This window comes from Colossoma macropomum, unplaced genomic scaffold (assembly GCF_904425465.1).
Source record: "Colossoma macropomum unplaced genomic scaffold, Colossoma_macropomum, whole genome shotgun sequence".
Classification (NCBI taxonomy): domain Eukaryota; kingdom Metazoa; phylum Chordata; class Actinopteri; order Characiformes; family Serrasalmidae; genus Colossoma; species Colossoma macropomum.
In genome coordinates, this window is record NW_023494799.1 from 31,446,022 (window position 1) to 31,473,447 (window position 27,426).

The following is a 27,426-nucleotide window of genomic DNA, read 5'->3' on the forward strand; positions in this document are numbered from 1 at the left end:
CTGGGACTCTGCTCCCCCCTCTCTGTCCAGCTGGTCACTGCGTCTCTCAGTCAGCATGTTTGCTCTCCTGGAGGACACGCAGAGACTAATCCAGTCGACTCAGCAGCCACACGGATCTGCAGATTTTCACTCAGCTCTTCATTTTCTGTTAGCAGCTCTCTCTCTCTCCCTCCCTCCCTCCTCCCCTCGTTCCTTTTTACTCTTCTTTCTTTCTTTCTTTCTTTCTTTCTTTCTCTTTCTTTCTTTCTTTTCTTCTTTCTTTCCTTCTTTCTTTCTTTTTTCTTTCTTTCCCTTTTCTTTTTTCTTCCCCTCTATTCTTTCTTTCCCCTCTATTTCTTTCTTTCTTTAGCTCTTTCCCATGCATTCTTTCTTTCTTTTCCTTCTATTTCTTTCTTTCTTTCATTCTTTCCTGTCTATTATATCTCTATTTCTTTCCCCTCTATTTCTTTCTTTCTTTCTTTCTTTCTTTCTTTCTTTCTTTCTTTCTTTCTTTCTTTCTTTCCTTTCAGTCCTGTCAGACTGTAGAGGAGCACTGAGAGGAATGAGCATGTGGACTAAAGCTGAGATTAGAGATCTGTTTATGTTTTGTTTAGTGTGCTGTGTTGTGTCTAAATATTGTAACAATGCTTTTGTTTCACAGAGAACTTGGTGTTAATGGAGTTGTGGTGCTGGTGTAAAACAGAAGAGCAGCGTATAGAACATCATTCAGCTCTTCAGAGGTTCATCTGTTAATGGATGTTTTCTGCTGGTAAAAAAAATCTGTGATTAGAGAACAAGAACACGCTTGTGTCTCTGAGTAGGGGTGCGTGTGCGTGAGTGTGTGTGCGTGTGTGTGTGTGTGTGTGTGTGTGTGTGTGTGTGTGTGTGTGTGTGTGTGTGCGCGTGAGTGTGTGTGCGTGCGTGTGTGTGTGTGTGTGTGTGTGTGTGTGTGTGCGCGTGAGTGTGTGTGCGTGAGTGTGTGTGCGTGTGTGCGCACGTGTGTGTGTTCAGCCCCTTCAAAAGGTGCTCACTGATAACACGCTGAGGAGAAGAGTTGCTGACTCGCTGATGTAGATAATCGCTCTCATTTTTTTCAGGCTGTCACTGATTTTTCTGCTTCGCTCTGCTTTCTCTCTCTCTCTCTCTCTCTCTCTCCCTCTCTTTCCCTCTCTCTCCCTCTCTCTCTTTCTCACTTTCTTTCTCTCTCTCCCTCTCTTTCCCTCTTTCTCTCTTTCTCACTTTCTCTCTCTCCCTCCATCTCTCTCGCCCTCTAACTCTCTCTCCCTCTCTCCCTCCCTCCCTCCCTCTATTTCTCTCTCCCTCCCCTTTCTCTCTTTTTCCTCTTTTTTTCTTTCTCTGCTCTTTCTCTCTCATGTTTCTGTATCTCTGTCCCCTTCTTCTTTTCACCCCTCTACTTATATATTTCTCTCTCTATGTCTCTCTTTCTAACCCTCTCTTTCCCTCTCCTTTTGCTCTCTCTCTCTCCACCTCTCCCTCTCTCTCTCTCTCTCTCTCGCTCACAGTAAGCAGTGCACATGTTTGAGGGATGTATGTTTGTATGTTGGAGGAATAGGATGACCTGTGTGTGTGTGTGTGTGTGTGTGTGTGTGTGTGTGTGCGCGTGTGCAGGCCTCTCAGTTGACAGTCCACCCAGATCAGCTCAGTCTCTCACCGCTGAGCCAGCGTGCGCGCGCGTGGTGTGTGTGTGTGCACGCGCAGTGATGCCTCGCCCATCTCCCATCAGCCCCTGGGGCAGCTGTAGGGCTGTGACATCTCAGCGTCATCCGTTTGGCTCCGACACCTACAGTCTGCCAGACCTCCCGTCACTGAGTGTGTTGTGTGTGTGTGTGTGTGTGTGTGTTTGTGTCTGTGTGTGTGTGTGTGTGTGTCTGTGTGTGTGTGTGCGTGTGTTTGTATACTTGTTTTTTTACATTTTCAAGCCAAAATGTCCTGAGAAAAACAACAAAATGATTCATGTTTCATATTTTAAAACTCAAAGACAAAAACACTTCTTTTCAGTTGAGATTGAGGTTAAGATCAAAGTTCTATATGTATTCTTATTACTTACATTTAATATATATCAAACAACGTGTACACACACATTTATCACTGCTGTCGGGACAAAACCTCATATCTCCATTTTTGTCATTTTAGAGTTTTTGAAAATGCCTGTTGCCCCTTACATTGTGTGTAAATGATGAGCAGACCAAAAGAACAGCCAAAATGACTTGGAAAAAAATTCTGGTTCCATTGACTTACATTAAAAATGAAGCATGTTTTTTCTTTCTCCTGTAAAGTTACCATTTTGGAGATACAAGGTTTTGTTCTGACAGCAGCGATGTGTGTGTGGGTTTGTGTTTGTGTGTGTGTGTGTATGTATACTTTGTCCCATATGTATTATATGGGAAATATCATTACTACATATAGGTATTTACACATCTATAATACATATAGGGCCTGTTATATTACATATAGGTATTTTCATATATATCAAACTTATTGGACATCTTTTCTGACATTGTATAAAAACAAACAAAGGTGTGTGTGTGTGTGTGTGTGTGTGTGTAAGTGTGTGCAGTTCAGGAGCTCCCACCCAAAGGCCTGCAGGACCCTTCACTCCCCTTCAAAATCAGTGGAGTGTTCCTTCACATTTGAAACCTTTCATGAATCCATCCATCTCAGCGCTTTTGTACAGTTCATGTGTTACAGACCTTCACATACACCTGTAGGCTAACTGCGTTTGTACTGAGAGACTTGTCTACTTATTTCTTGTCTGATTTCAAACTGTTGCCACATTTGTGCCGTGTACCTTCCATATCATGGAAACCCAAATTTTCCTTGTTTTTTCCTAAATGAAAACAGCCTATTTTGAATTCATCATGGTTGTAACATCACAACCTAAGCCTTTCAAATAACCCACATACTCAGTAAGAGAGGTTGAATTTCAATCTGAATTTAACAATTTGCATCATAAATTCAGCCCTGACCGCTTTTTGAACAAGCTGCAATAAAGGGCAGCCAATCAGAACAGAGGTCATTTACATGTATCACTCTTAAAGGCACAGTAACAAAAACAGCTTGTCTAAGAAAGAGTAAAAGATGGAGAGATATGAGTTCAGCTGATGCCGGTAGGGTCTTCCTCTCTGTATCTCTGACTGCTGCAGTCTGTGATCTCGTTATGCTCTGTGCCCACATCTTCACAGCGGTGAGAGTTGGGCGTCTGAGTGAGATCAGGGCAGACAGCTGTCCATCAGCAGCCGGAGCGCTCTGCTGCCGCAGGCTCCTGTGCAGGAGCACGAATAGTAGCCCCCTGTCACGGCCCATCAGTCACACACACACGTTGGCCGTGATGTCTGTGTGGTCTGTCAGAACCAAGATTGAGGGTGTAAGTGTGACCAACCCGGGTGATCTCAAATCAAAGGGCATATATATATATATATATATATATATATATATATATATATATATATATATATATATATATATATATATATATATGGTAACATTATTTGGATGATCCACTGTAGATGTTTTGTAAATGCCCAGTCTGGTGAGTCTGTGGGTCTGTAAGTTAACATTCAACTAAATTTCCATTAATTGCGACTGAACTTCAAGTTCATTGTGAAAGAGTTTATTACATCCATCCCTGACCCAAACTCTAACCCTCACCTTAACCTCAAATCAAAACCTACATCTACTGTATAATGCTGTTGAACTGAACAACACTAGACAGTTTGTTAATGACTTAAGTATCTGTAGAGTATCTATAGGGGATCATCCAAATAAAGTGTGACCATATATACTGTTGAAACAAAACCTGGTACCTTTTTGTCGTTTTTCAGTTTTTGACATAATTTGAAAATGCCTGTTGCTCTTTACATTGTGTGTCTGGTTCCATTGACTTACATTAAAAGTAAAGTATGTTTTTTCCTTCTCCTGTAAAGTTACTATTTTGGAGATACAAAGTTTTCACAATGTGTGTGTGTGTGTGTGTGTGTGTGTGTGTGTGTGTGTTTGGATCTTATTAAGTTATAGTATTGTACAATATTGAAGAACATTTGGAGAAAAACTAAGTTTCAATTACAAAAAGATTTAAAAAATAAAACAAACAATAATAATTTAGAGAAATTACCACCAGCAGTTGCCAGTAAACTCTTGTTTTTGTTTGTTTGTACTGCAGTGTTTGTACTGTATAATAGCAACATTACAACAGTTTAATAATAACTACACCTGAATGAGTTGCTTCATCATATGATTTCTTATATAAACTTTACTGGCAGCCGCTGCAGTAAAATTTCACAGTAAACAGTTTTACAGGTTCTTCACAGGACAAAGGAGAGTGAGGCAGCGGCAGACCCCACCGCAGCGGGGGGCCATGGTCTGTTTTTGACGCGTCAGTCAAGGCGAATGAATCAATATTAATTAAAAGTAATTAGTCGCCCGACTTTAATCAATTACAGGCTTTGTTTATTGTAAACTACGCGAATGCGAGCGGACTTTTAATGGCGAGCCTGTGGAGCGCGAGTTCATTAGTATGCGTCGCGCGCGCCATGGCGCGAGGCTTTAGCGGCTCTGCTCGAGCCGCCGCTTCATTACCGAGAAGGGTGAGACATCAAAGAGGCGTGCGCCGGAAGAAACGAGCGCACCTGGGGAAAGGCGAGTGGCCTCTGAATGCGCGCGCTTCACAGCGCTCGTGCCCCAGTCAGGCCCTTTGTGTAGGGGCTTTAATCCGGCGGACAGAGAGACACTCTGAACACACGGTGTCTCTCTCTCCTCTCTCTCTCTTACACACACACACACACACACACACACACACAAACTCTCTCTCACTCACTCACTGTATATCTTCTCTCCTTTCCCTTCTTCTATCTTCTCTCTCTCTCTCTCTCTCTGTCTTTCCTCTCTTTTTTCTGATTCTCTACTTTTATCTCCTCTCTCCTCTTTCTCACTTTCTTCAATTCTCTTTCTTGTCTTACTTTTTGTTTCACTCTATTCTTATTCTCACCAACTCTCTCTCTCTCTCTCACTCTCTCTCTCCCTCTCTCTCTCTCTCTCTCTCTCTCACACACACACACACACACTCACTGTATTTCTTCTCTCTTTTTGCTCCTTCAAACTTCTTTTACTCTCGCTCCCTCTCTCTCTTTTCTCTCCCTCTCTCTCTCACACACTCTCAGTTCTCCTTTTCTTCTTTCTTCCCTCTCTCTCTCTCTCCGTCTCTCTTCCCATTTTCCTCTCACTCTCCCTTTTTCCTACCTCTTTTGTCATTCTCTCTTTTATCTCTTCTCTCTCCTCTTTCTTTCTCTCTCTCTCACTTTCTCTTTCTTGTCTTTCTTTTATTTTCACTCTCTCTTCTCTCTCTTGCTGGCTCTCCTTTTGTCTCTCTCTATCCTGACTCTTCTTCCTGCCTCTCTCTCTATGTTTCTCACTCCTTCTTTATCTTTCAGTTTTCTCTCTTTTCTCTTCTTCTGTCTCCTCTGACTCTTTCTGTCCATCTCTCTCACTTTTGCTCTTTCTCTCTCTCTCCCACTGTTTCTCTTAATCTCTTTTCTCCCCATCTCTCTCCCCTCTCTTTTTCTCTCTTTATCTCTTTCTGTCTCTCTCTCTCTCCCCTCTCTTTTTCTCTCTTTATCTCTTTCTCTCTCTCTCTCTCTCCCCTCTCTTTTTCTCTCTTTATCTCTTTCTGTCTCTCTCTCTCTCCCTTCTCTTTTTCTCTCTTTATCTCTCTTAATGTCTCTCTCTCTCTCCCCTATTTTTCTCTCTTTATCTCTCTTTCTGTCTCTCTTTCTCTCTCACTCTCTTTCTTCTCACTTTTCTGTCCCTACATATCCTTTCTCTTTGTCGGACTGTCTTCTCTCTCTCTCTCTCTCTCACTCTCTCTCTCTCTCTCTCTGTTTGTCTCCATATGCCAACTCCTCCTAATCACAGTGACATAAATCGTCGTCCACGCTTCGCCTGGATTCTCGGTTAGACTGAACTGATTCGAGTATTTCTGTATTTTTTAATAAATCTGAGGGGATTTGAGGGTGAAGGCGAATGAGTGTCTGCACGCTCTGGCGGGCGCACACAGCCATATTGTGCCCACGCAGGGAGGATTTAATTGAGTTATTCAAAAAATTCACTCGCGCCTTCCAGGGCAAACTTGGCTCTCCCTAACTTTCTGTCAGGAAGTAAAAACTGTAAATACACAGGTTACATCTGTGAACAGACTCTCCTCTGAGCATGCAGACGCCTGGAACAACAGGAAAATGGCACAAACGGCTGCACCCTCCTAAAACAATGGTAGAACAGTACATCGCTGTAAAAAAACATTTGTTTTCAACCGAAAAATGTACTTCATGTGGAAGCATTCAAGCATTTAGAGTAACATCTGTGTCCATATGTTGTCTGAACTTGGCGGAGCACAAATCTAAGGAAATATTTCAAATTAATCAATCTACATAAATGAAAAAATGAATTTTGTCACTTACTTTATTATATTAAAGGAATAGCTTGGCAAAAAATCTAATGTCCATAGTCACCCAAGATATTCTTGTTGTTCAGATTATGCTTCTTTAGTTTAGCACTGGAGCTATGAGGATAACATTGCTAATGAACACTACAAGTCAATAGTCACACAAATCTTTTATGTAAATACATCCTCAAAACTTCTCCCAACCCACTCAAACGGCATACAGGTCCTCATTAAGGCCGTGTAGACTTGTTAATGTGGTTTAGAGCGCAACAACATATTTATAGCTCAGAGTAACTCATACTTCATCCTAAACCACTTCAACAAATGTGCATGAAATTAATGAAGACCTGTTGTTTGAAAGACATTTTGGGGATGAATTTATGGATAAGATTTGGGTGACTATTGACTTCTAGTGTTTGCTAGCAATGGTAGCATTGTAGCTCCAGCGGCAAACTAAAGAAGCACAGTTTGGACACCAAACATGTCTCGTCTGATTGACTACGTCTGGGGTATGTGGGGAATTGTTCATTTAGATTTTTTTGCTGAACCACTTCTTTAACTCTAGTTCCTCTGCTCATTGTTTTTTTTTAAACAAAACAATACAAAACTCATCATTTCATTATGAATGAAAGTATGTAAATTACATAAACGTTCAAACATGTCCTGTTAGATGTTCATCCAAAGTGTAAATATTCAATATTGCGACCAATCAGAACATATTCTGTGGCATTTCCTTATGATACTGTATTTAGTTGTTGGACATGAAGGGGTTAACTGGTTTTATTCAAAGTAAATAATTCATTTGATCAAAACAAAGCACAGAAAAATAACAGTTCAGATAAATACAAGCTTCAGTTCATCCATTTAAATCTTACAAAGGCTCTAAATCAGCCCTCTGTCCTTGTCTTTACAATGATCCTTTAATCAGTAAGAAACAGTAAGCAGTTCTGAACCTGTTTCAGGTTTAATTATGTTTTTTTTAGTTCCTGTCAGAACCTTTCTGAACAAGGTTATTTTTTGTAATAACTATTAAATAGCAGATGAGATCATTTAAAAGAGCTTTGAGAAAATGGTAATCCAGAAAGCTTAGAGTTCACCGGGTGGGTGAAAAGTACATGGATGCTGTACAAAGTCCAAAGTGTGCAAATACTGGGCACTAGTTAAAGGGAAATTCCACCATTATTTTTTCGGTGGTGGTGAGAGGAACCAGCGATCACAATGTCTACAACACAAATTCAGCCATTTTATTTATTACCCAAAAACCACCAGTGAACCTAGTTTTTAGCTGTAATGTTGATTTAGGTAAAATATGTGTAAGTCAGAAAAAATACGTTTTCGTTAGGGACTATTTTGCCTTAGAACATCCTGCATGTATCCCTTCACCAGGAACAGATTTAAAAAAGCCTAAAAGTTTCCCCAAACTACTGCAAAACTATATCTCAGGCAGTGTATTCGCAACCATTTAATGTATAACTTTCTATAAGGGAGCTTTTAGAGGTATTAAACTCTTCAAACGTCTGGTTCCTATCACCACCAGTGTGAACGATTCTAGCTCTGTAAGTATCTCCAGAATGAAGTATCAAACCACTCTGAATGACTTTCTTTACAATTTAACTCTTAACTGAAAAATCTGTGGTATTTTCCTTTAGTGTCCCAATTCTAGTGGTGGAGAGGGGTCACATTTTTAACTGTTGGCAGATTCTTAAAAACATAACTTTGTTTTTATATTAAATGTATAGTGAGGGTTGCTGACACAACTATGCAGATCACATTCTGTTTCACTGACATTACAAAGCAACCTGCTGCGTTCTCAACAGACAGCGAGTTAAAGCTGACAAACAAAATGCAAAATGCACTGTGTAGGTTCTGTTTGGAATCTGTTTTAACCTTTTCAGCTCCTTGAGACCACCGTTCTTCATAACTTTCATATTTCATAAGCTACATTCAAAAGGTGGGTGTCATATGAGAGCTGTAACTGTCTTCTTTAAAGTCATATAGATGGGCAATGTAATTTTAAACCCTTATAATAAAAGAAGCTGAACTCACTATTTTTTTTTGTCTACTGATAGTCGACCAATTTTCCACAAATCTGGGCTATAAACTATAAACAGATGGCGTCTCTTCAGTGATCTGCTCTGTACAAAATATTTTTATAAAAAAATACAAAGAGTGTCTAAGATTTTTGGCTTTCAGCAGTAAATTGTAAGCATATAGCAATATGTGTATGATCATAAAACACATGTTCTGTTAATCTGAGGGGAGCTTTCACAAAAAAAAAAAATAAAAATAAATAAATGAAATAAAAATTTACATTTATTTCATGCAGTTACTGAATAATTTGCCTTACAATTTGGTCATGTAAATTCAGATGGACAAACCAAAATATACCCTGGTCAATAAGAGGTTAAAGTGGGTTCTGGTATCATTATAAACAGTTCCACATCACACTGGTTTTGTTAACGGGCTCAAAAAGGCATTCAACAGAGGTCCAAATTGAAGCACTTATAAATTTAAACGTGAATGAGCCGAGCTAAAGTGATGTAGGCTTAATAGGCAGATATATGTAAATTTCTTGTTTTTTGTGACATCACAAAAACAGTGAATTCAATGCAGGCTGTTTTTGCAGTGAGGAAAATTCAGTTTTCCATGACACAGGGCCTTTAAACGAAAAACTGTGCACACCTAAATCATCAACCACTTACACACTTAAATCAAGGATTCTTTAGTAAACAAATGGTTCTATTTAGAACCTTTTTGGAAAGGGTTCTATATAGCACCAAAAAGTGTTCTTCTATTGTAACAATCCTGACATCGTTACACTAGAAGTATGATATTTGGTGCTATTGCGAAGAACCCTTTAATCATGGAAAGAGATCATATATAGGTCCTATATAGAACCATTTTTTTACTAAAGAACCCTTGAAGAACCATCATTTTTTAAGTGTGTACCTCAAACTGCATTAGTTTAGTTAATCACAGACTTGCTAATGTGGTTCTGACCCTGTATGACACACTGTTATTTATGACAAGGACAAATAAACTGGCGAAATTCAGGTTTCAGAACGGCTGCTACTACTGTTTTAGCTCTGCGACAAACTTTTGTCCATTTTATAGATAACAGAATGTCAAAACTGTCAGAAACCACACAGGCAAACTTCAGACACCAAACAAGTCTTGGCTGACTGACTACATTTCAGAGGGAAAGTTCTATGAATTTGACTGTGGCCTGAATCATCGCTTTTAAGGTGCACTCTGGCCAAAACGAAAAATGTAACCATTGCTTAATCTGTTGTAAACATTCTTATTCACCTTCTACAGCACTGCCATAAATGTCTCTACAGCAGGATTTTTTCATTTAAAGACTAGGAAAGCCCCCTTTTGATGACGTATCTTGAAGGTGAAAGTACAACTGCTTCACAGTGGTGGATACATGAGGCTGTTTGAACTGTTCTTTGTTGTTGTTTTTTTTTTCTTTTTTTCTGCTAATGCAGAAGGAAGGCAGATGGCTAATAGTACTGCTAGGAAGCCAAATATCATGTCTGTACTTATTAGCTTCTATATCAGCGTATATGATTTGCATGCTGGGTATTGCAGTGAAAAAACACTGATATACAAAGACACAAAGAGGATGCAAAACCGTGAACCATGTCAAACCCATGAGGTTAAGTGATGCAGTCCAGCACTGCGGAATATTGCATAACATGACAACTTTTCAGCAAGAATTCCCCTTAAAGGCTGTGTGACCTGGTTACTATCCCTGCGAAATATTGGACAGCCCCAGAGTGCACTGACCATGTGATCTCAGTTTCCCAGTTCTGCATCTGGAGTCCCTGCACTGCACATTTCACTGTTTTCTTGCTTCAACACACTCACTGTATCCTCATAAAGAGATCAGTAATAAGCTGATCAGGTCAATCTGGTGTTTCGGAGGTGGAAGACAGAAAAAAGTGCTGAGCAGCGCTACCCCAAGACAAAAACTGGAAACTGCTGATCTCATGCTGCGCAGCTGATGGCATGAAACAGCTGCTGCGTTTTGAAGCCTGTCTTTACATTCAGCTGTATATTTAGCAGCAAGACATGAACACAATTCCACAAACAGCATTCCTCTTCCTTCCTGTTGTTGCATTTGGGAATCATTATGGACAACTGGCTCTATCACATGAGGTGTCACGGCATATAATGGCTCATTCCAGCCATTTGAAATCTCTCTCTCTCTCTCTCTCTCTCTGTCTGTATATGTATATATATATAAAAAGAAAGAAAACCTTTTATCTCCAAAATGGTAACTTCAACGGAGAAGGAAAAAACCTATACTTTCAATATAAGTCAATGGAACCAGACTTTTTTCCAAGTCATTTTGGGTCATTTCTTTTAGTCTGTATATGTATATACACATTTACATGGGTTATCATGTATATATGTATATATGCATATATATATATATATATATATATATATATATATATATATATATATATATATATATATATATGTATGCAAAAGTTATGGCACATAATAAATATGCTTGATATGTTAAACTCAGCAAATAAAAGGCACTTATGCAGAAAAAAAATATCATATTTAAGAATGTAACTTATTTTCACTTCGAGAAATCAATGTCATTTGATGAAGGGTGTTCAAACTTTTGCACGCAGCTGTATTTTCCAGCCCTGATTAATGTACATTAAAGTTTTTAAAGATTTTTTTTACTCTTTTTGTAAAGTTGCAGCATTATGACAGTGATGATATGCTATTGGTTTTTATGCTTTCCTGACTGGTAGCAATTAATCTGCACTTCTTGGGTCATCATGTTTTAATCCGAAGTCTGGTCTGATCTGTAATTAAGACTGATTTATGTTTGCTGGCCTTTCAGACTGACTTATGAGAGCAGAACCTTTTGATCAAATCTCAAGTATTGAAAGCATGCTCGACAGCCTGGAGACAGGCATTGTTTGGATTCTGGGATAATCCAACTTAAGTCGTGAGCGGATTCTCAGACGCAGAGTGTGTCCTGATCCCCGTGGAAACCACATGTGAGTGTGGAAAGAGTTTGCTTGGTACAGTGTTGGGAGTTGGGACAAGTCTCACTGACCTGCACAGCCTGAATACATGTATTAAAGGGGAATTCCACTGATTTTTCAAAATTTCTGAATAATTAGATGGTTAAGACGTAAACAAAGTCATGCAGATTGGTTTGATGTGAAGCAGTTCATTGTAGAGAAAGTAGTGAGTCAGATTTGTTCACAGTGCTGGTGATAGGAACCAGATGTCTGAAGAGTTTAATACCTCTAAAAGTTACCTCACAGAAAGCTATTACAACCCCATTTCCAAAAAAGTTGAGACGCTGTGAACAATGTAAATAAAAACAATGCAATAATGTGTAAATCATTTAAACCCTACATTTAATTGAAAATGCTTCAAAGACAACATATCAAATGTTGAAACTGAGACATTTTATTGTTTTTTGAAAAATATATGCCCATTTTAAAATTGACGCCAACAACACGTTCCAAAAAAGTTGGGACAGGGGCAGTAAAAGGCTGGTAAAGTTGTGTAATGCTTAAAAAAACACCTGGTGGTTAATTGGTCCATAACATGATTGAGTCAACAGGTCAATAACATGATTGGGTATAAAAGAGCATCCCAGAGAGGCTGAGTCTTTCAGAAGTAAAGATGAGGAGGAGTTCACCACTCTGTGAAAGACTGCACGAGCAAATAGTGCAACAATTTAAGAATAACGTTTCTCAATGTAAAATAGCAAAGAACTTGTGCTTTTCATCATCTATGATACACAATAACATTTAAAGATTCAGCGAATCTGGAGAAATCTCTGTACACAAGGGACGAGGCCAAAAAAACAGTATTGGCTGGCATTATAAAATGAAAAATACGACAAAGGAGACCCTGAACTGTTAACCAGCTGAAGTCCTATGTCAAGCAAAAATGGGAAAACATTTCACTTTGAAAACTACAGCAGTGTCTCCTCAGTTCCCAAATGCTTACAGAGTGTTGTTAAAAGAAGTGATGAAACACTGTAGTAAACAGGCCCCCATCCCAAATTTTTTGGAATGTGTTGTTGGCATCAAATTTAAAATGGGCATATATTTTTCAATAAGCAATAACATTTCTCAGTTTCAACATTTGATTTGTTGTCTTTGTACTATTTTCAATTAAATATAAGGTTTAAATTAAAGTTATTTCTACATCATTTATTTTGTTTTTATTTACATTTTGCACAGTGTCCCAACTTTTTTGGAAATGGGCTTGTATATTAAATAGGTTTCAAATAGGCTATTTTAGAGCTCAGAGCTGAGGCATTGTTTTATGATGGTTTTGAGAGAAATTCATGGTGGAGGCAAAATAGTCCTTAAAGAAAATGCTTTTGTTTTTACATTTTACCACTATTTTACTATCATCAACATTACTTATAAAAGGTGTAAACATATATAATTTGGCTACCTTACTGAAAGTTCATGAAATGGTTGTGAATACTCTGCCTGATGCCTGAGATTGTTTTATGTTATTTTAATGATAAGCTTTTGGTCTAAGATATATATTTATTATTTATATATTATTATTTATAAAATACATGCCACAGGCTTTGTAAGGCAAAATGGTACAGAGATGCATAGATGTAGCACTGTTTTTAGCATTATCAAAAATACACATAACATTAAAAACCCAGGCACCATGTGCAGGTTCACTGTTGCTTATGGATAGTAAACTAAATGGCTATATTTGTGTTGTAAACATTGCGACCCCTGGTTTCTGTCACCATCACTGGGCAATCTGAATCAGTAAGTTTTCTCTTCAGTGCATCACTTCACATCAAATCAAAGTCTAAACGACTTTGTTTGCATCACGACAACTGAATTAAACTAAAATAAATTAAACTAGTGGTGACTTCCCCATGGTTTTGGTGCTCTGTATGTGCCTTTCTTGCTGTGTGTTCAATTATGAACATTACATATAAAAACTCAGAAGACATGGGGTCACTGGTCAGTTTGTGTTGAAGATGTCTGACTACTGCTTGTTATCACCACTGTAAAGAAACTGGAGATAAACCCTGTAAGTTTCTCTACAATTAACCATTTTGAATCAAAAGACTCTGAATGACTGTTCAACCTCAACAACTGAATAGGTCAGAAATTCGGAAAAATCAGTGGAATTTTCCTTTAAAGCGTTCCTTTTGCGTTTTTAAACGGGCTTTACATCGCTTAACAAGCACTGGCTTGTTCTACAGGTCACTCTGGCGTATTTGGTCTCTATAAACACACACACCATTACTATCTAAACCGCTTATCCTTCTGGGTCGCGGTGGGGTGCTGGAGCCTATCCCAGCTGTCATTGGGTGGAAGGCAGGATACACCCTGGACAGGTCGCCAGTCCATCACAGGGCAGGCAGACAGACATACACATTCACACACTCACACCTAGGGGCAATTTAGCACGTCCAATTGGCCTGACCGCATGTCTTTGGACTGTGGGAGGACACCGGAGTACCCGGAGGAAACCCACGCCGACACGGGGAGAACATGCAGACTCCACACAGAAAGGACCCTGGTCACTGGTCACCCGGCCGGGAATCGAACGTCTCCATAAACAGTTTGATGTAAACATGGACTTGACCTATATTTCAACCCCCATATTTACTACCGGAAATGATGCAACGGCATCGCCGTCTTACGAACAAACCCACCCCCATCAAATTAATAGATGTCCATATCTTTGCGCTGATTGGCTAAAGCCCGTGCAACTCTCTTCTCTCATTGGCTGCCCTTTGCGTCATTTGACGCTGCTGTCCGGGCACATGGGGCGGAGAGGAAGGAAGCCACGTTGACACAGAAGAAGTGTTTTTGTTTGGCCTTAAACCGGCGGTTAGTATTTGTCTTGCATAGGAGTGACCTGTACAGGTAAGACTGAAGGCTGGGGAAACGATTTTTATGGCGAATATACTGATATATGTCGGGTTATGAAGGAAAAGGTTATTACCAGCTTCATTTAGGATGCTAGAGTGCAGTAGAGATAACAGCTAACCTACATTAGAAATCTATGGAAGTATATAACGTTAGCTTGTCAACAGATATAATCATCTACAACGAGCTATAGTTGCTATACGTGTGCTTGCACTCGGTAAGGCAAGGGTTATCTTCCAGCAGCTAAAGTTACATAATGAACCTCTTGATACTGTGGTTCAACAGGTTCAGCAGTAAGATTAGCTGATAAACTGTGTTTAGGCCAAGTGATTATTGTGTGCCCTTGGCTAACCTTAGAAAGTATAGTTAATTTAACCATTTCACCCCGTCATGCATGCAATGCAAGGCTGTGACAACGACTCTTGAGGTTGCAAAATCCACCAGTTTTGTCATTTTCCTGCTTCAGCACACCTATTTCAGCAAATCAGGTTATCACCAGTGTAGTTAGAGCATGGAAGTGACCAGACTGTGCAGCAAATATAGTGCGTGGCATCAACAATACACACCCTTCACTAAAGATGATTCTTCAAGGGTTGTAGGTTAGTAAAGGCAGTGGATCTAACCATTTCAGGTCTAAAGGGTTCTTTGGATGGGGAAGTGGCTCTTCAGATTGATGAAGCATATGGTTCTATGGTTCTATCATATGGTAGAACTCTTTTGAAAATGGTGCTATATGTTCTTCTGTTGTCTCAAGCTTGACATCATAACAATAGCAGAACCTTTTTTGATGCTATAGAACACCATTTAAAAAAAAACAACATTCTTCATCAATCTAAAGAACCGTTTCACCATGCAAATAACTTTTAAGCCTGAAATGTTTCTATATAGAACAGTTCCAAATAGAACCACTATCTTTACTAAAGAACCCTTGAAGAAGTAAGCGTGTAGGGAATGTGTGTTGTGAGTTTTTCTACCCTGCTTTTTGTTTATTCAGCATAGACAGAACACACTGTTCTGCATCATTGTTTTATGATGTAAATGCACCAAATGGAATAATGGCGTAAGTGGAATATGATCTGCTGTCCACAGGCAGGATAGTTTTATGATTTTGGCTTAAAATATATTTTTAAAATACATGTTGGAGGGAAAAGGTACATGCATGGCATTGTAAGGCAAAATAGTGCACCTAATTTACTACAACAACAAAAAAATACATTTTGTGTTGTAGACACTGTAGACATAAATGTTTGTGTTATATACATTGCAATCTTTTGTAAAGAAGTCTGTCAGTAAGTTTCTCTGTACTAAACCATTTCACATCAGGCCATTCTGAATGACTTAGGAAATTAATCTCAATTATTGAATTATCAGCCTCCATTCTTAAACAGGCTTTTAAACTGGCTGACATTCAAAAATATGCACAATTCTCTTCGTCTGTGTTGCGTGAGTAACATAACTCTGTTAATTTTCTGATTTGCAGGCCATCTGGAATAAGCAGTATGAGTGTAGGGCTCATTGGAGCGGGTCAGTTGGCCCATGCCTTGGTCAAAGGCTTCACTACTGCAGGTAGGGCATGGCATGGCTATGGTGACCAGTATATTTTAGACATTAACCAAAGAACCATGTTAGTCTGTTTCTTCCTGATCCTGTAATGTCAACAACATGTAAATGAATATGGATGAAAACATTTGTTGTGTCACAGCATTTTAGTGTGTTGAGTTATATTTGGATTGCCATGATCATGAACAATGAATATTGTGTCTATCATATCAGTTACATGTACAGTGCTGTAGTAAACTGGTTTTGTACTTCTCTTTATATTTTAAAAAGATAATTCTCAAATATATTTGTGAAGGAAGTAGTCCGTTTACATAGTTCTGTTGTAGCCCATCACATTTCAATTCTGAGACTTTTTTTGGTCGATTTAATTCTGTTCTCTTGGTTCAGCTCTTGCTTTTAGCTTTAGCGTTGTATTTTAAACCAAAAAAATCCTAAGAAGAGGAGAACTGAACCTACCAAACCTCAGTTGCTATGAGCTTTTAGATGCTGGATGTACCACTGCATTTCTAGGCTAGACTACTTTTACTCCTCCTTGAGTCACAATTTCAATGATATAGCAATATTTTAACTTGTGTGAGTTTAGGCTACTTTACCCACCTGCTCTCACACCTTCTGTTCCTTTCTCATTCCCTTTGGCTCTCCTCGGCTTCTATCTCAGGTGTAATTGCAGCTCACCGGATCACTGCCAGTTCCCCAGATACAGATCTGCCAACAGTGGCTGGGCTCAGGGTCAGTATGTTAAGCCTCAGAAGACCAGAGTGTGTGTTTATATTTAGAGAGAATGACTTTTCTACAGGTCATTGCATTGTTTTCACATCAGCCTCTTCCAACATTGCAGAAAATGGGGGTGAACTTCACAACCAGCAACAAGGAAGCCACGCACAAGAGTGATGTTCTCTTTTTGGCTGTTAAGCCCCATATTATCCCTTTCGTTCTGGACGAAATTGGACCAGACATCGAAGACAGGCACCTCATCGTTTCCTGTGCTGCTGGAGTCACTATTAGCTCCATTGAGAAGGTGTGCGACAAGACTATAATAATAATAATAATAATAATAATATTAATATTTTATTTGATAAGGACCTTTCAAGACACCCAAGGACACTGTACAATAAAAAAACAAAGATAAAAATAAAAAAAATCCAAAAAAACAATAATAATAAAAAAAATGGCATGTAGAAATATGTAAAAGCAGTACACATACTTTACAAACAAAAAAAAAAAATCACAATTCTGGTTCAACCAAAAGCCAGCTGGAAAAGGTGGGTTTTAAGACTAGCTTTGAACATAGCCATGGTCGAACAGGCACGTAACTCAGAGGGGAGACTGTTTCACAGCTTGGGGCCAGCAACACTGAATGCCCTGTCACCAACAGTACGCAGCTTAGAGGGAGGAACGTTGAGCAAATGTGAATTAGAAGACTAATACAGCTCTGCTTTTATAATGCTTTTAAAGAGGAACTAAACCTACAATTTAGTGTTAAGCAAAGGGGTTTTGAAAAAATGGTCCATACTGGAGAAATTCAGTTGTATTCTCTTAGTGTTAGTGTTAGGAACCGTGGGTCATGATGTCTACAATGCAAAGGTGGTTGTTATCCAAATAGCCAGTAAAGCTAAGTTTGTTTTATATTGATAATGCCAAATGGTAGTAAATACATAAAAAAAAAACAGTTTTCTTGGGTTTTTTTACTGTGCCCTACATGCAGTGCTCCATCAAGTAGCTTCTGCTGCTTACCAGGCTGCCATGAAAATGTTCTTTATGACTTACCATTAAATTAAAGGTTCAGTAATAAGTGCATAAATAAAGTAAAATAACCCAAGGACCATAGTCTAAGCAGAAATGTTTTAGGCCATAATCTTAAAGTAAAAATATTGTAAAGCAGTCTGTAAATCATTAGGCAGCAAAACCATACCCATAACTTTATGTGAAGAACTTTTAGAGGCTATAAACACTTCATATCCATGGCCTCGTAACACTGTCGTTGCACAATTCCTACTTGGTAGCTTTTTGTAGGTGCATTTTCCATTGAAACAATGCCTTAGTAATGCAAAAATATTGAAAAAAATCAGTGGAATTACCCTTTAACTTAACTGTAACTGCACAGACCAGTATGTGGTCTTCAGTCGTTTACTCTTGTGTTTACTCTTAACTGTATGACTTGCATATTAGTTTCTTAAAAGTTGCTTTAAATTTAATGTATATACTGCACGTTTTTAAAAAGCCATAACTCAGACAGGCGTTATAAAAGGTCTTGCCCCAAAATCCCTGCAAAACAACAGACAGATTCACTGCACCCTTTACTAGTAAGCTAACTGTCCTGCGGCATTTCTGGCACTGGTTTCAGCAATTCCTGATTGGGGCTTTAAAATGATTGTGCATGAGTGTGTTTGTCCTTTGCCTTTTTTCTAACATGCTTGCTTAAGCATGCACATTGTATTTATTCCTTTTCTTCCTTCCTGCCAAACAAGCTGCACCCTGAGGCCATGCATTATTCTCTTTTATGAACCCAATCTAGTTTTTTGTACTCTGTATTGCTTGCATCGCTTTCTCCTTTGGAAAGTGCCCCGAACACTTTGATTTCCTCAATTAGGTGCTTAGTTTTCTGAAAAGCATCACAGTGGGCTTTTCTGGTGGGTTTATTTGTGTAAATCTGTGCTTTTTGTTTTTTCTGACTGAATCAATTTCATAAACCGGTGCTGTACAGGCACTAATATTTCTTCTTTGTCCTGTACTCTTCCACGTCTCTCTCTCTCTCTCTCTCTCTCTTTCTCTCTCTCTCTCTCTCTCTCTCTCTCTCTCTCTCTCTCTCTCGCTCTCTCTCTGTGCAGAAATTGCTCCAGTACCGTGCTGCCCCTAAGGTGATGCGGTGCATGACTAACACTCCAGTGGTGGTGCGTGAGGGGGCCACGGTGTACGCCACTGGCACCCATGCCGAGGTGGAGGACGGAAAGCTGCTGGAGCAGCTGATGGCTAGCGTGGGATTCTGCACGGAGGTGGAGGAGGACCTGATCGACGCTGTTACCGGACTCAGTGGCAGTGGGCCAGCTTACGTGAGTGCATGATTCAGGCTGAGGGGAGTTTGGGGTGCTAGAGGGGTTGAGGCAAAGTTTGAGTCAGGTGAGTTTCATGTTCAGTAGGGGTCTCAAAATGCCTGATCTGAAGGTGGCAATTCTACTGCGGCAATTTTGAAATTTTAGAATTGATTACAATCTGTAACTATCAGCATCTTCAGTTAAATATGTGTTCTTTTTTCTTTTGGCCAAAATAAATGTCTGGGCTATTTTTAAGGGTTATATTCCAAAAACAGCCAGGTGTATTGTTTTAATGGTCTATATTTCACTAGAATGTCAAGTCACATTTGTGTCCTGAGTGTATCTTTAAAAATAATTCGGAATAGTACTAAATGATCTAACAAATTGAATCGTGAAGAAATTTTGAGATTTCATCATTCATTGAATCATTTTAAGGTCAGAGATTTACATATCTAATGTTGGATAATGCTTTTTACGCTGGGATTATTGTGAAGGAGAGTGTAATTGCTTTGTTTTGATCTTTTAGTGGATTTAACCTCTTAAATTTTAGGATTATTTAGTTATTAATATTAAGGCTGATTCTCCAGAAACTACTATAAATTATTCAGTAATCACTAAGATAAGTAGATACAAGAAAGGAGAATTGGTAGTGCCAATGGGTTCTTAGCACTGCTCAGTTTGAGAGGGGATATAGGGGGATGCGATCTGCTCTGAAATAATAACAAGAATGATCTCCCTTTTCTGTATGTATTAGCTTGGATATATTAGGACTACCACTTGGTCGTTTGAACCAACTGTTCCCTTTGATTTATTTTTTTACAGTTGGTAAAAGAACTCTTGTCCTTAGAGTTTAAAGGGTTAGTCCATGATGACTTTTAGTTTTGCTCCTTTGCACCATTGTTTATGTTTTTGTACTCTCAGGCTTTCACTGCTCTCGATGCTCTTGCTGATGGTGGGGTGAAGATGGGTCTGCCAAGGAGGTTGGCTATGAGGTTGGGAGCGCAGGCTCTGCTGGTGAGTAACAGACGGAGTCACTTTCTCATGAACAAAAACACTTGATTGAGTGCTCTAGACTTGATCTCATGAGCCAAACACTAATTTTATTTTTACTGTTTTCTCTAATTTTGTCTATTGTGTAATTCTGTAATACACGTTACATTTTCCCAAGGGTTGATGTGAACGCTGTGTTCTGTATTTGACTTCTTTGTGTGTCCTGTGTTCCTCTTGGCTGAAGGGTGCTGCTAAAATGCTGCTGGACTCAGAGCAGCATCCAGGCCAGCTGAAGGACCAGGTGTGCTCACCAGGGGGCGCCACCATCCACGCCCTGCACTTCCTGGAGAGTGGCGGCTTCCGGAGCCTTCTCATCAATGCTGTGGAGGCTTCATGTGTCAGGACAAGGTGCACTGACTTCACTTTCACCTTCATCACTTACTGTCCCTTTCAGCTGATACAGCTCACTCTGAGATGGATAGAAGCTGTCATGCTGAAGAAAAATGCAAAGTTACAAGACGTTGCAAATCACATGCATTTCAGAATAACAGTAGTGTAACTACAGACGTACAAGGGTAGTATCTGTCATTCATGTCCACCAATAAATTACATAGATCAGCACTATTCAGACTGAAGGAAGGTCAGTACCTTCCTAGCTGTAGGCTGGCTCAATATCAAGTCTCATGCCTGTAGGTAGGAACTAAGGGTGGGCAATAAGATGGTAGTTATTATTATAGTAATTAATTATGTCACAATATGTTTTTCTAAGAATATCGTTGATATTATCAGTACTTAAAGAACATTGACCAACTGCATTATCTCGTCTTTTTTTATTGCAGTTTTTAAACGTGGGACTACTTGTGTTTTTTTTCTGTCTGTTCCAGCTTATCAAACCTCAGAAAAACTAAATATTGCAATACTTACTGTATTGAGGAAACGTTTTCTAGGAACCAGTAGGAACAATGAAATAAGCCTAGCTAGGCCTGCACAATATACCGTATTGCAATGTCATTGCTACATATTCCAATATGCCCTGCAGTATATTAAAAACATGGTAGTAAAACCTATATGTGACCTCTTTAAAGACAAGCCTGTATTATTTTGACAAAAAATGTGTTGTGTTTGTTAGATCATGTGATCTAATCATGATTTCTCTTAATATCTCTCATAGGGAAGCTCTGATTGGTCAGGATGCTCATTTTATTGATTGATTTGTCTATTGCAGCTTTCTGCCGCATCAGTATATACCTCGGAAATTATGTTGTCATTCTACAGTTGACATCCGTATTAGGAACTCCATGTGTAATAATCAGTTGTTCTCGATGGGGAAAATGAATAGCTTTTTTGAAAGTCAGTGCTTTCACATTCTGTGGCAAACAGAAATGTTCAAAAGCAGATATGTTTTACTGTATGGAAGCATTTTTCCCTCAAATGTCAATGAATCCTCTGAAATACAAGGTCCTTAGAGAGTCAACATATAAAAAATTGCATGCAAGCTGACACAGCGGTACATTGAAATGACATCAACCTCACTAAAATACCAGCAACAAAACCAGTAAACTTTATCAAGTGTGGTAGCTGGGTTGATTTGGCAGTAGTAGTCTACAGTTTGAGCAGCTGGTGTTGGTATATAATACTGATTATTATAGGATTTAGTTTCATGTGACATCATTTCAGTGTGCAGGGTGTGGGGGGGTTGGGGGTACAGGATAAAACTGACCTTTTTATCTTCTTCCTTTACAGAGAGCTGCAGTCTCTTGCAGACCAAGAGAACATTTCTCCAGCTGCTATCAAAAAGACAACGCTGGACAAAGTGCTGCAGCAGCCAGGCATCTCTGACACATCAGTGGGCACCAAGAACAGAGTAAACCTTTTCAACAACAGGAGTGGGACGAAGAAAGTCTGAGAGAGAAAAGTTCTACACACACATACAAACACGCACACTCACTTCATATTCCCTCATAAGCTCCTGGGTGCCTACAGATGTTACCCAGCCATTCTGACAAATTTTGGACAGAGTAGTTGGACACGATATCCGTCCAGACACACATATACACAGTTTCAGACTGAGATGAACAGAAGTGCATTTCTAGCATGCTGTCTGTCACCTAGTGCCTCCTTGCAGTGGCAGACAGCACTCCCCGAGGAGCAGCATTGAGAGTTAGCAGACAGCAGATGCTCCACGTGATGGTATAGACTTCCTGTCTTTAAGAAAAATACTCAACCGCAAAGCCGGTAGAATATTTTTTTGTTAAGTTTCTGCATAATTAAGATGTAAACGAAGTAGTTTGGTATATGATTGGAGAGAAGCTTACTGACTAGGATTTCTTCACAGTGGTGGTGATATGCTCCAGCATTCACAATGTCTGCAGTGGACATATAGCCATTTTATTTACTGTTCAAAACAGCCAGTGAACCTGCATGTGTCTTATTAGTTTTGTATGTAATGTTGATGATGTTAAAATAACAGCACTTACGCCTGATCTGGGCCTCCAAGGCTGTAGCCTCAAGTATTATTTTAACCAGCCCTGAACCTTATATAATTGAAATGTCACACATTTCACTCCAGCTCGTTTGCACATCGTTCTCATCATCCATTGTTTCATTCAAGGGCATGTTCTATTCCTCAAACTCCAAACGCAGCTGTAGACTATAGCATAGCGAGAGTGAGAGCGCACTACAAGCCATCACAGTGGGCTTTTGTATGTGAAAAAACGGCTCAAAACCTGATATTTTGTTGGGCTCCACTGGGCCTGGGTGCAAAGATCTTTATAGGAAAGTCCACTCAATGGCCATCTTGGCAATATGACCAGGGAGTTGCTTCAAATCATATAAGAGCAGACTCCTCTGTCTCTTTAAAAGGGGGGGGAGCTTAAATAGCAAGGCTGTTGGCTCATTTTATTGAAAAAAATCTAGATGAGCCTGGTATCACATCTCCCTGCGTGTACCTCTCAACCATAAATAGATAGAAAAATTCATTTTTAGACCAAAATGTTATCATAAACAAACTGTCAGGTACCAAGCGGTGTATTCATAACTGCGTCATGTACTTGAGTGAGATGCTTCTAGAAGCATTAAACACCAAAGATGTTTGGTTCCTATCAGCACCACTGTAAACCATTCTGGAGAAGCTTAGTGAGTCAGAATGGAGCATTTCAAATCAAACCACTCTGAATGACTTTGTTTGTATTTTAGCCCTTTAATTCTGCAGAAATTCAGAAAGACTGGTGGAATTCCTCTTTAATCTGTACTTGTGTTTTTTGTGTAGCTTAGTTCATATCTGTCATTTTCAGACCTTTGTTTTCACAGGTTTATCATGTGACCATTACATTACTGTCGTCATTTCAAAACCTAATTTACTTTGTTCTCTTCGTAAAAAAGCTCTTTATCACAAATATGTGAATATAAAGTGCTGTATTGAATACATACTTGAGATGCATTGAACTCTTTTGTATTATTTTGCCTAATTTGTAATTTTTCTTTTGAAAATTATTGAGGGAAAAAAAAAAGATGTCAGCCAACCAAAGCGTACGTTTTATAAACTGCTTATTAAAAGTACTCTGCGTTGTCATGATTGGAGACTGAATGGAACGATGTTACCTGCTACAGGCATTTGTTACCGCAGCATTGAACCTCTATTAAAGGTGCTAATCATGAACTGAGAAACACCTTTTTATTTGGAGTGTTTTAGCTGACCAGAGTGAAACTCACGGTGACTTCAAAGAAGATTACAGGCAAAATGAGTTTCACATTAGGAAAAATTCCTTTTATTTGTTCCTGGTGTATAATTATAGCAAGGGCGATGGTATGAATAATTAATGTCTTTGTAATTGAATTAACTGGAGACCTTTCCCTGAAGCCCATTAGTCAACCTTACAGGACAAGCAGCTTTAGGACCCTGTAATTACCTGTGTGCTATATCATTTACTTGCAGGTCTGCAGGACACAGAACAACTTTAAATGGCTGCACATGCTGACATCCAAAATGATTTGGGCAGTAGCCTGTTTGCTTTCATTTCTGTTTTGTGACATGTCTGCAAAACCTGAGATGTGAAGTGAGGTTTTATGGACTGATGAGTCTAAATTTGATGTCATTGGAAGTAACATAAGCCAGTATGTCTGCTGCTGAAGCAATGAAGGACTCTTTGATCCATGTCTACAGCCATCAGTAGAGGATCAGTACAAGTCTGGAGATGTATAAGAACAACATCTAGAGTTGGTGATTTGTTTTTTGATTGAAGGCATCATGAATGCTGGTAAGTATAACCATAGTTTAATACATCATGAAATAGCCTCTGGAAAAGTTGGGGGGGAAACACATAATTTACAGGAAGATAACAACCACAAACACACTGCTAAGAAGATCAAGATCTAATTATCAAAAAAAGTTGCTGATGTTCTCAAAACAACGGACTGGCCGCTAGGACTAGTCCAGACCTCAACATCACTGAATGTGTTTGGGATTACTTGGATCATGAGAACCAGAAAATGCAACCAACTTCCAAGACTGAACTTTGGAAGTGTGGGACAAATATCCCTGCATATTTGTTTGAAAAACAGAATTACAGAAACAATTATTTAGGTTTGCACTGGAAAAGATTGATTAGCATGGCTAATGCAGTAATGTAGGTAATGGAAGCTTGTATACGCCCACCAATTAGCATAGTACAAACTTTCTTTAAATCATCACAACACTAATCTCAATCAATCATTGCTTCTATAAAAGTTTTATACCATGTCAGAAACTACAGAAGTAAGTCTGGCTGACAGTATGTTCTGAGGCAAGTGTGTTTTAGGCATGCACTTTAGCCAGTGCTTATTGGTAGTCATAAGCTTCCATCACTTGTTTGCCACATTAGCCGTGTAGGCTAACGCAATGCTAAAGAAGTAAACAGAAGGCACGAAACGATTTGGCTGATCAGCTATGCTGGGCGTCAGGGGGAAAATGTGAACAAATGATTTGTCACTGAACTACCGCTTTAAGAAACAGTAGCATCTTTTGTATGTATTTAGCTTTATATGAGGAATCAGACTACGAACTGCTAAACCTTGGGAGGTTCCCATTCTCAAGGGCATTTTGGGGCCTTCAAGCAATCACCTTGTCAATGAAGATACATGAGAGGTGAATAGCAAGTTAAAATGGCAGTTGCATGTATCCCAATCATAATTGCCTGTGTGTCACAGATAAAGCAGCATGATTTGAATCAAGGGTAAGTCCATCTTTTATCATCACTTACCATTTCCTTCAGTAATGTCTTATGTGGTGACTTAGGCCTTTAAGACGTTTGCAGAGCTCATCGCTACTTTTTTTTTAATGATGACTAAACAGTCACAGTAATTTAGGCTATTTGTCTCCAGTTACTTTATCTGTATGGTTCTAATCTTGCCAGATACTAGTAAACCGACTGCAAAAACAAAGCCTATGATTAAAGTGTCTGAAGTTCGCTTCCTTAGGTTTTTTTTTAGGAGCTATAAGGCTAATGTAGCTAACAAGTAATAAGAGGTAATGATAAGCAATTAGCATTGTGCAAACTGCATGCTTAAATCATTACACAATTGCAACAAACCTCTTAGAGTTGTTAAGTAATCTCAAAAAGACTGTGCAAGTCAGTGGTAGCAGCCCTCTCCCTCCCCCACCCTTTGTGGCTATCACAGCTTCCACTATTCTGGAAGGGCCTTCCACAAGATTTTGGAGTGTGTCTGTGAGATTTGTATATAATTGTCAAAAACATCTTTGTATGTTGTAGCAGAGATATTACCCTTAACTGGAACTAAGGGGTCGAGCCCAAGCCCTAAAAAACAGCCATTGATCATTATCCCACCTCCACCAAACTTTACTGTTGATCCTTTACACTATGCACTCTGGTCGGTAACGTTCTCCTGGCATCCGCCAAACCCAGATTTATTTATCAGACTGCCAGATAGTGAAGTATTTAGGTGCTCTGCTTTGCACATTCAACTCATTACATGAAGCTACCGATGCAGTTCTTGTGCTGATGTTGCTTCCAGAAGCAGATTGGAAGTCTGTCGTGAGTGATGCAACAGAGGATAGGTGATTTTTACATGCTGTGTGCTTCACAGCACATAAAAATTGGCAGCCCAACTCAGTGAGTTTGTGTGGTCTACTGCGTGGTGGCTGAGCTGTTGCTGCTTGTAGATGCTTCCATTTCACAATAATATGACACAGTTAACCAGAGCAGATGTACAGTTGAGCAGGGCAGAAATTTCATTAGCTATCTTGGCGCAAAGGGGGCAACAATGCCACGTTAAAGCCATAAAGCTCTTTAGTCTGACCTATTCTACTGCCAATGGCTTTTATACACCTGAGAAATTTGATTGTGTACACCTGTTAGCAATGGGTGTGGCTGAAACACCTGAACTCAATAATAAAGAGGGGGGTTGGCATACTTTTGACCATATAGTGTATCACAAACTTCTAGAGGGTCTGGAGTGTGTTTTTTCTCCTTACCGACTGCTACCCTTTGTAAATCAAAATGTGATTGGTTTATGCCACTGTAGCAGTTTTACAGTGAAGGTAAAATATGTTAGTCTGTTTCAAACGTCAAATGGAATGCCTTATACAAGCTTTAAATATCTTTGTTCGATTTTGAACATCCAGAAAATGTGCATCTGAATTGATGTTAGCTTAGTGCTAGCATACTACTAAAATCTCATAGGGGTGCTAGCAGAAATTAGCATTATCAGAAAGGTGGGTTTTTGACATTCGAGGCCCAAACTGAAGGCCCATAGTCTCTTATAGTCACAGTTGGACACTGATTGAAATACTGTAAATACAATGAAATACAATGTGTTATACTCTATTTGGGAGAAGCAATAAAGTAAATAGTAAATAATATGCCTTATTGATCTACTTACAGTAATACCTTCATATGTTATCTGCCTTGAGATTTAATCATTTTTCAAATACAAGGCACAGACATCCTGTGGACATTCTTAATTTTGTTGTAGAGTACCAGCCTCAGAACAGAACCACTTCATACTCAGTTTTAACCTCAGCAAATCACACATTGATGAAAATGATGATGAATGGTAATGTATATATAAAGAAATGCTATACGTATAAGGAATTCATCTGATTTCAAATTGCGTGAGTAAAGACCCAAATCACTGAAGTGTTACTGATACATCCTTGTAAAACAGGTATTGCAGGGCAAGCTACAGTCAGCATGCATGAAGAGAAAATGTTGTGCAAGTGACCTCTGGGTCCATTTTTCCTTCCTTGTTGCACTTTACTGTAAAACACAACCTAACAGGATTGCACAATAGGATTTTATTCCTTCATTTCCATTTTCAATTTGTACCAAATGTCAACAGCTTTTATTCAGGCTTTCTGAAATCTTGCTAACGTTTGGCATTTAACACATTAATAAGAGGAAATTTCAGTTCTCAAGACAAACCCCACTATCTTCATTTAGAAAATTCATGCTTTTGTGCCACAATGCCAGCGTTTGTGCAGCGTGTGTGGGTAGACTAT

General features: G+C 39.1%; 1 protein-coding gene across 1 annotated transcript; it reads left to right on the top strand.

Annotated features, from left to right (window-relative positions):
- Positions 1-14,221: 14,221 nt before the first annotated feature.
- On the top strand, positions 14,222-23,505 carry pycr1b (pyrroline-5-carboxylate reductase 1b). The gene is made up of 8 exons (XM_036586866.1): positions 14,222-14,346; positions 15,830-15,915; positions 16,568-16,638; positions 16,748-16,927; positions 18,738-18,959; positions 19,863-19,955; positions 20,176-20,339; positions 21,675-23,505. The coding sequence occupies exons 2-8, from the start codon at positions 15,849-15,851 to the stop codon at positions 21,835-21,837; spliced, it is 960 nt and encodes a 319-aa protein (XP_036442759.1). The 5' UTR covers positions 14,222-14,346; positions 15,830-15,848; the 3' UTR covers positions 21,838-23,505.
- Positions 23,506-27,426: the final 3,921 nt, after the last annotated feature.

What these genes read in the sequence shown, in the direction of transcription:
- pycr1b (XM_036586866.1), top strand. Translation starts at nt 15,849, where the DNA reads ATGAGTGTAGGGCTCATTGGAGCGGGTCAGTTGGCCCATGCCTTGGTC. An exon ending in CAAAGGCTTCACTACTGCAG is followed by an intron (nt 15,916 to 16,567) that starts GTAGGGCATGGC and finishes CTTCTATCTCAG; the next exon opens with GTGTAATTGCAGCTCACCGG. An exon ending in GTGGCAGTGGGCCAGCTTAC is followed by an intron (nt 18,960 to 19,862) that starts GTGAGTGCATGA and finishes TTGTACTCTCAG; the next exon opens with GCTTTCACTGCTCTCGATGC.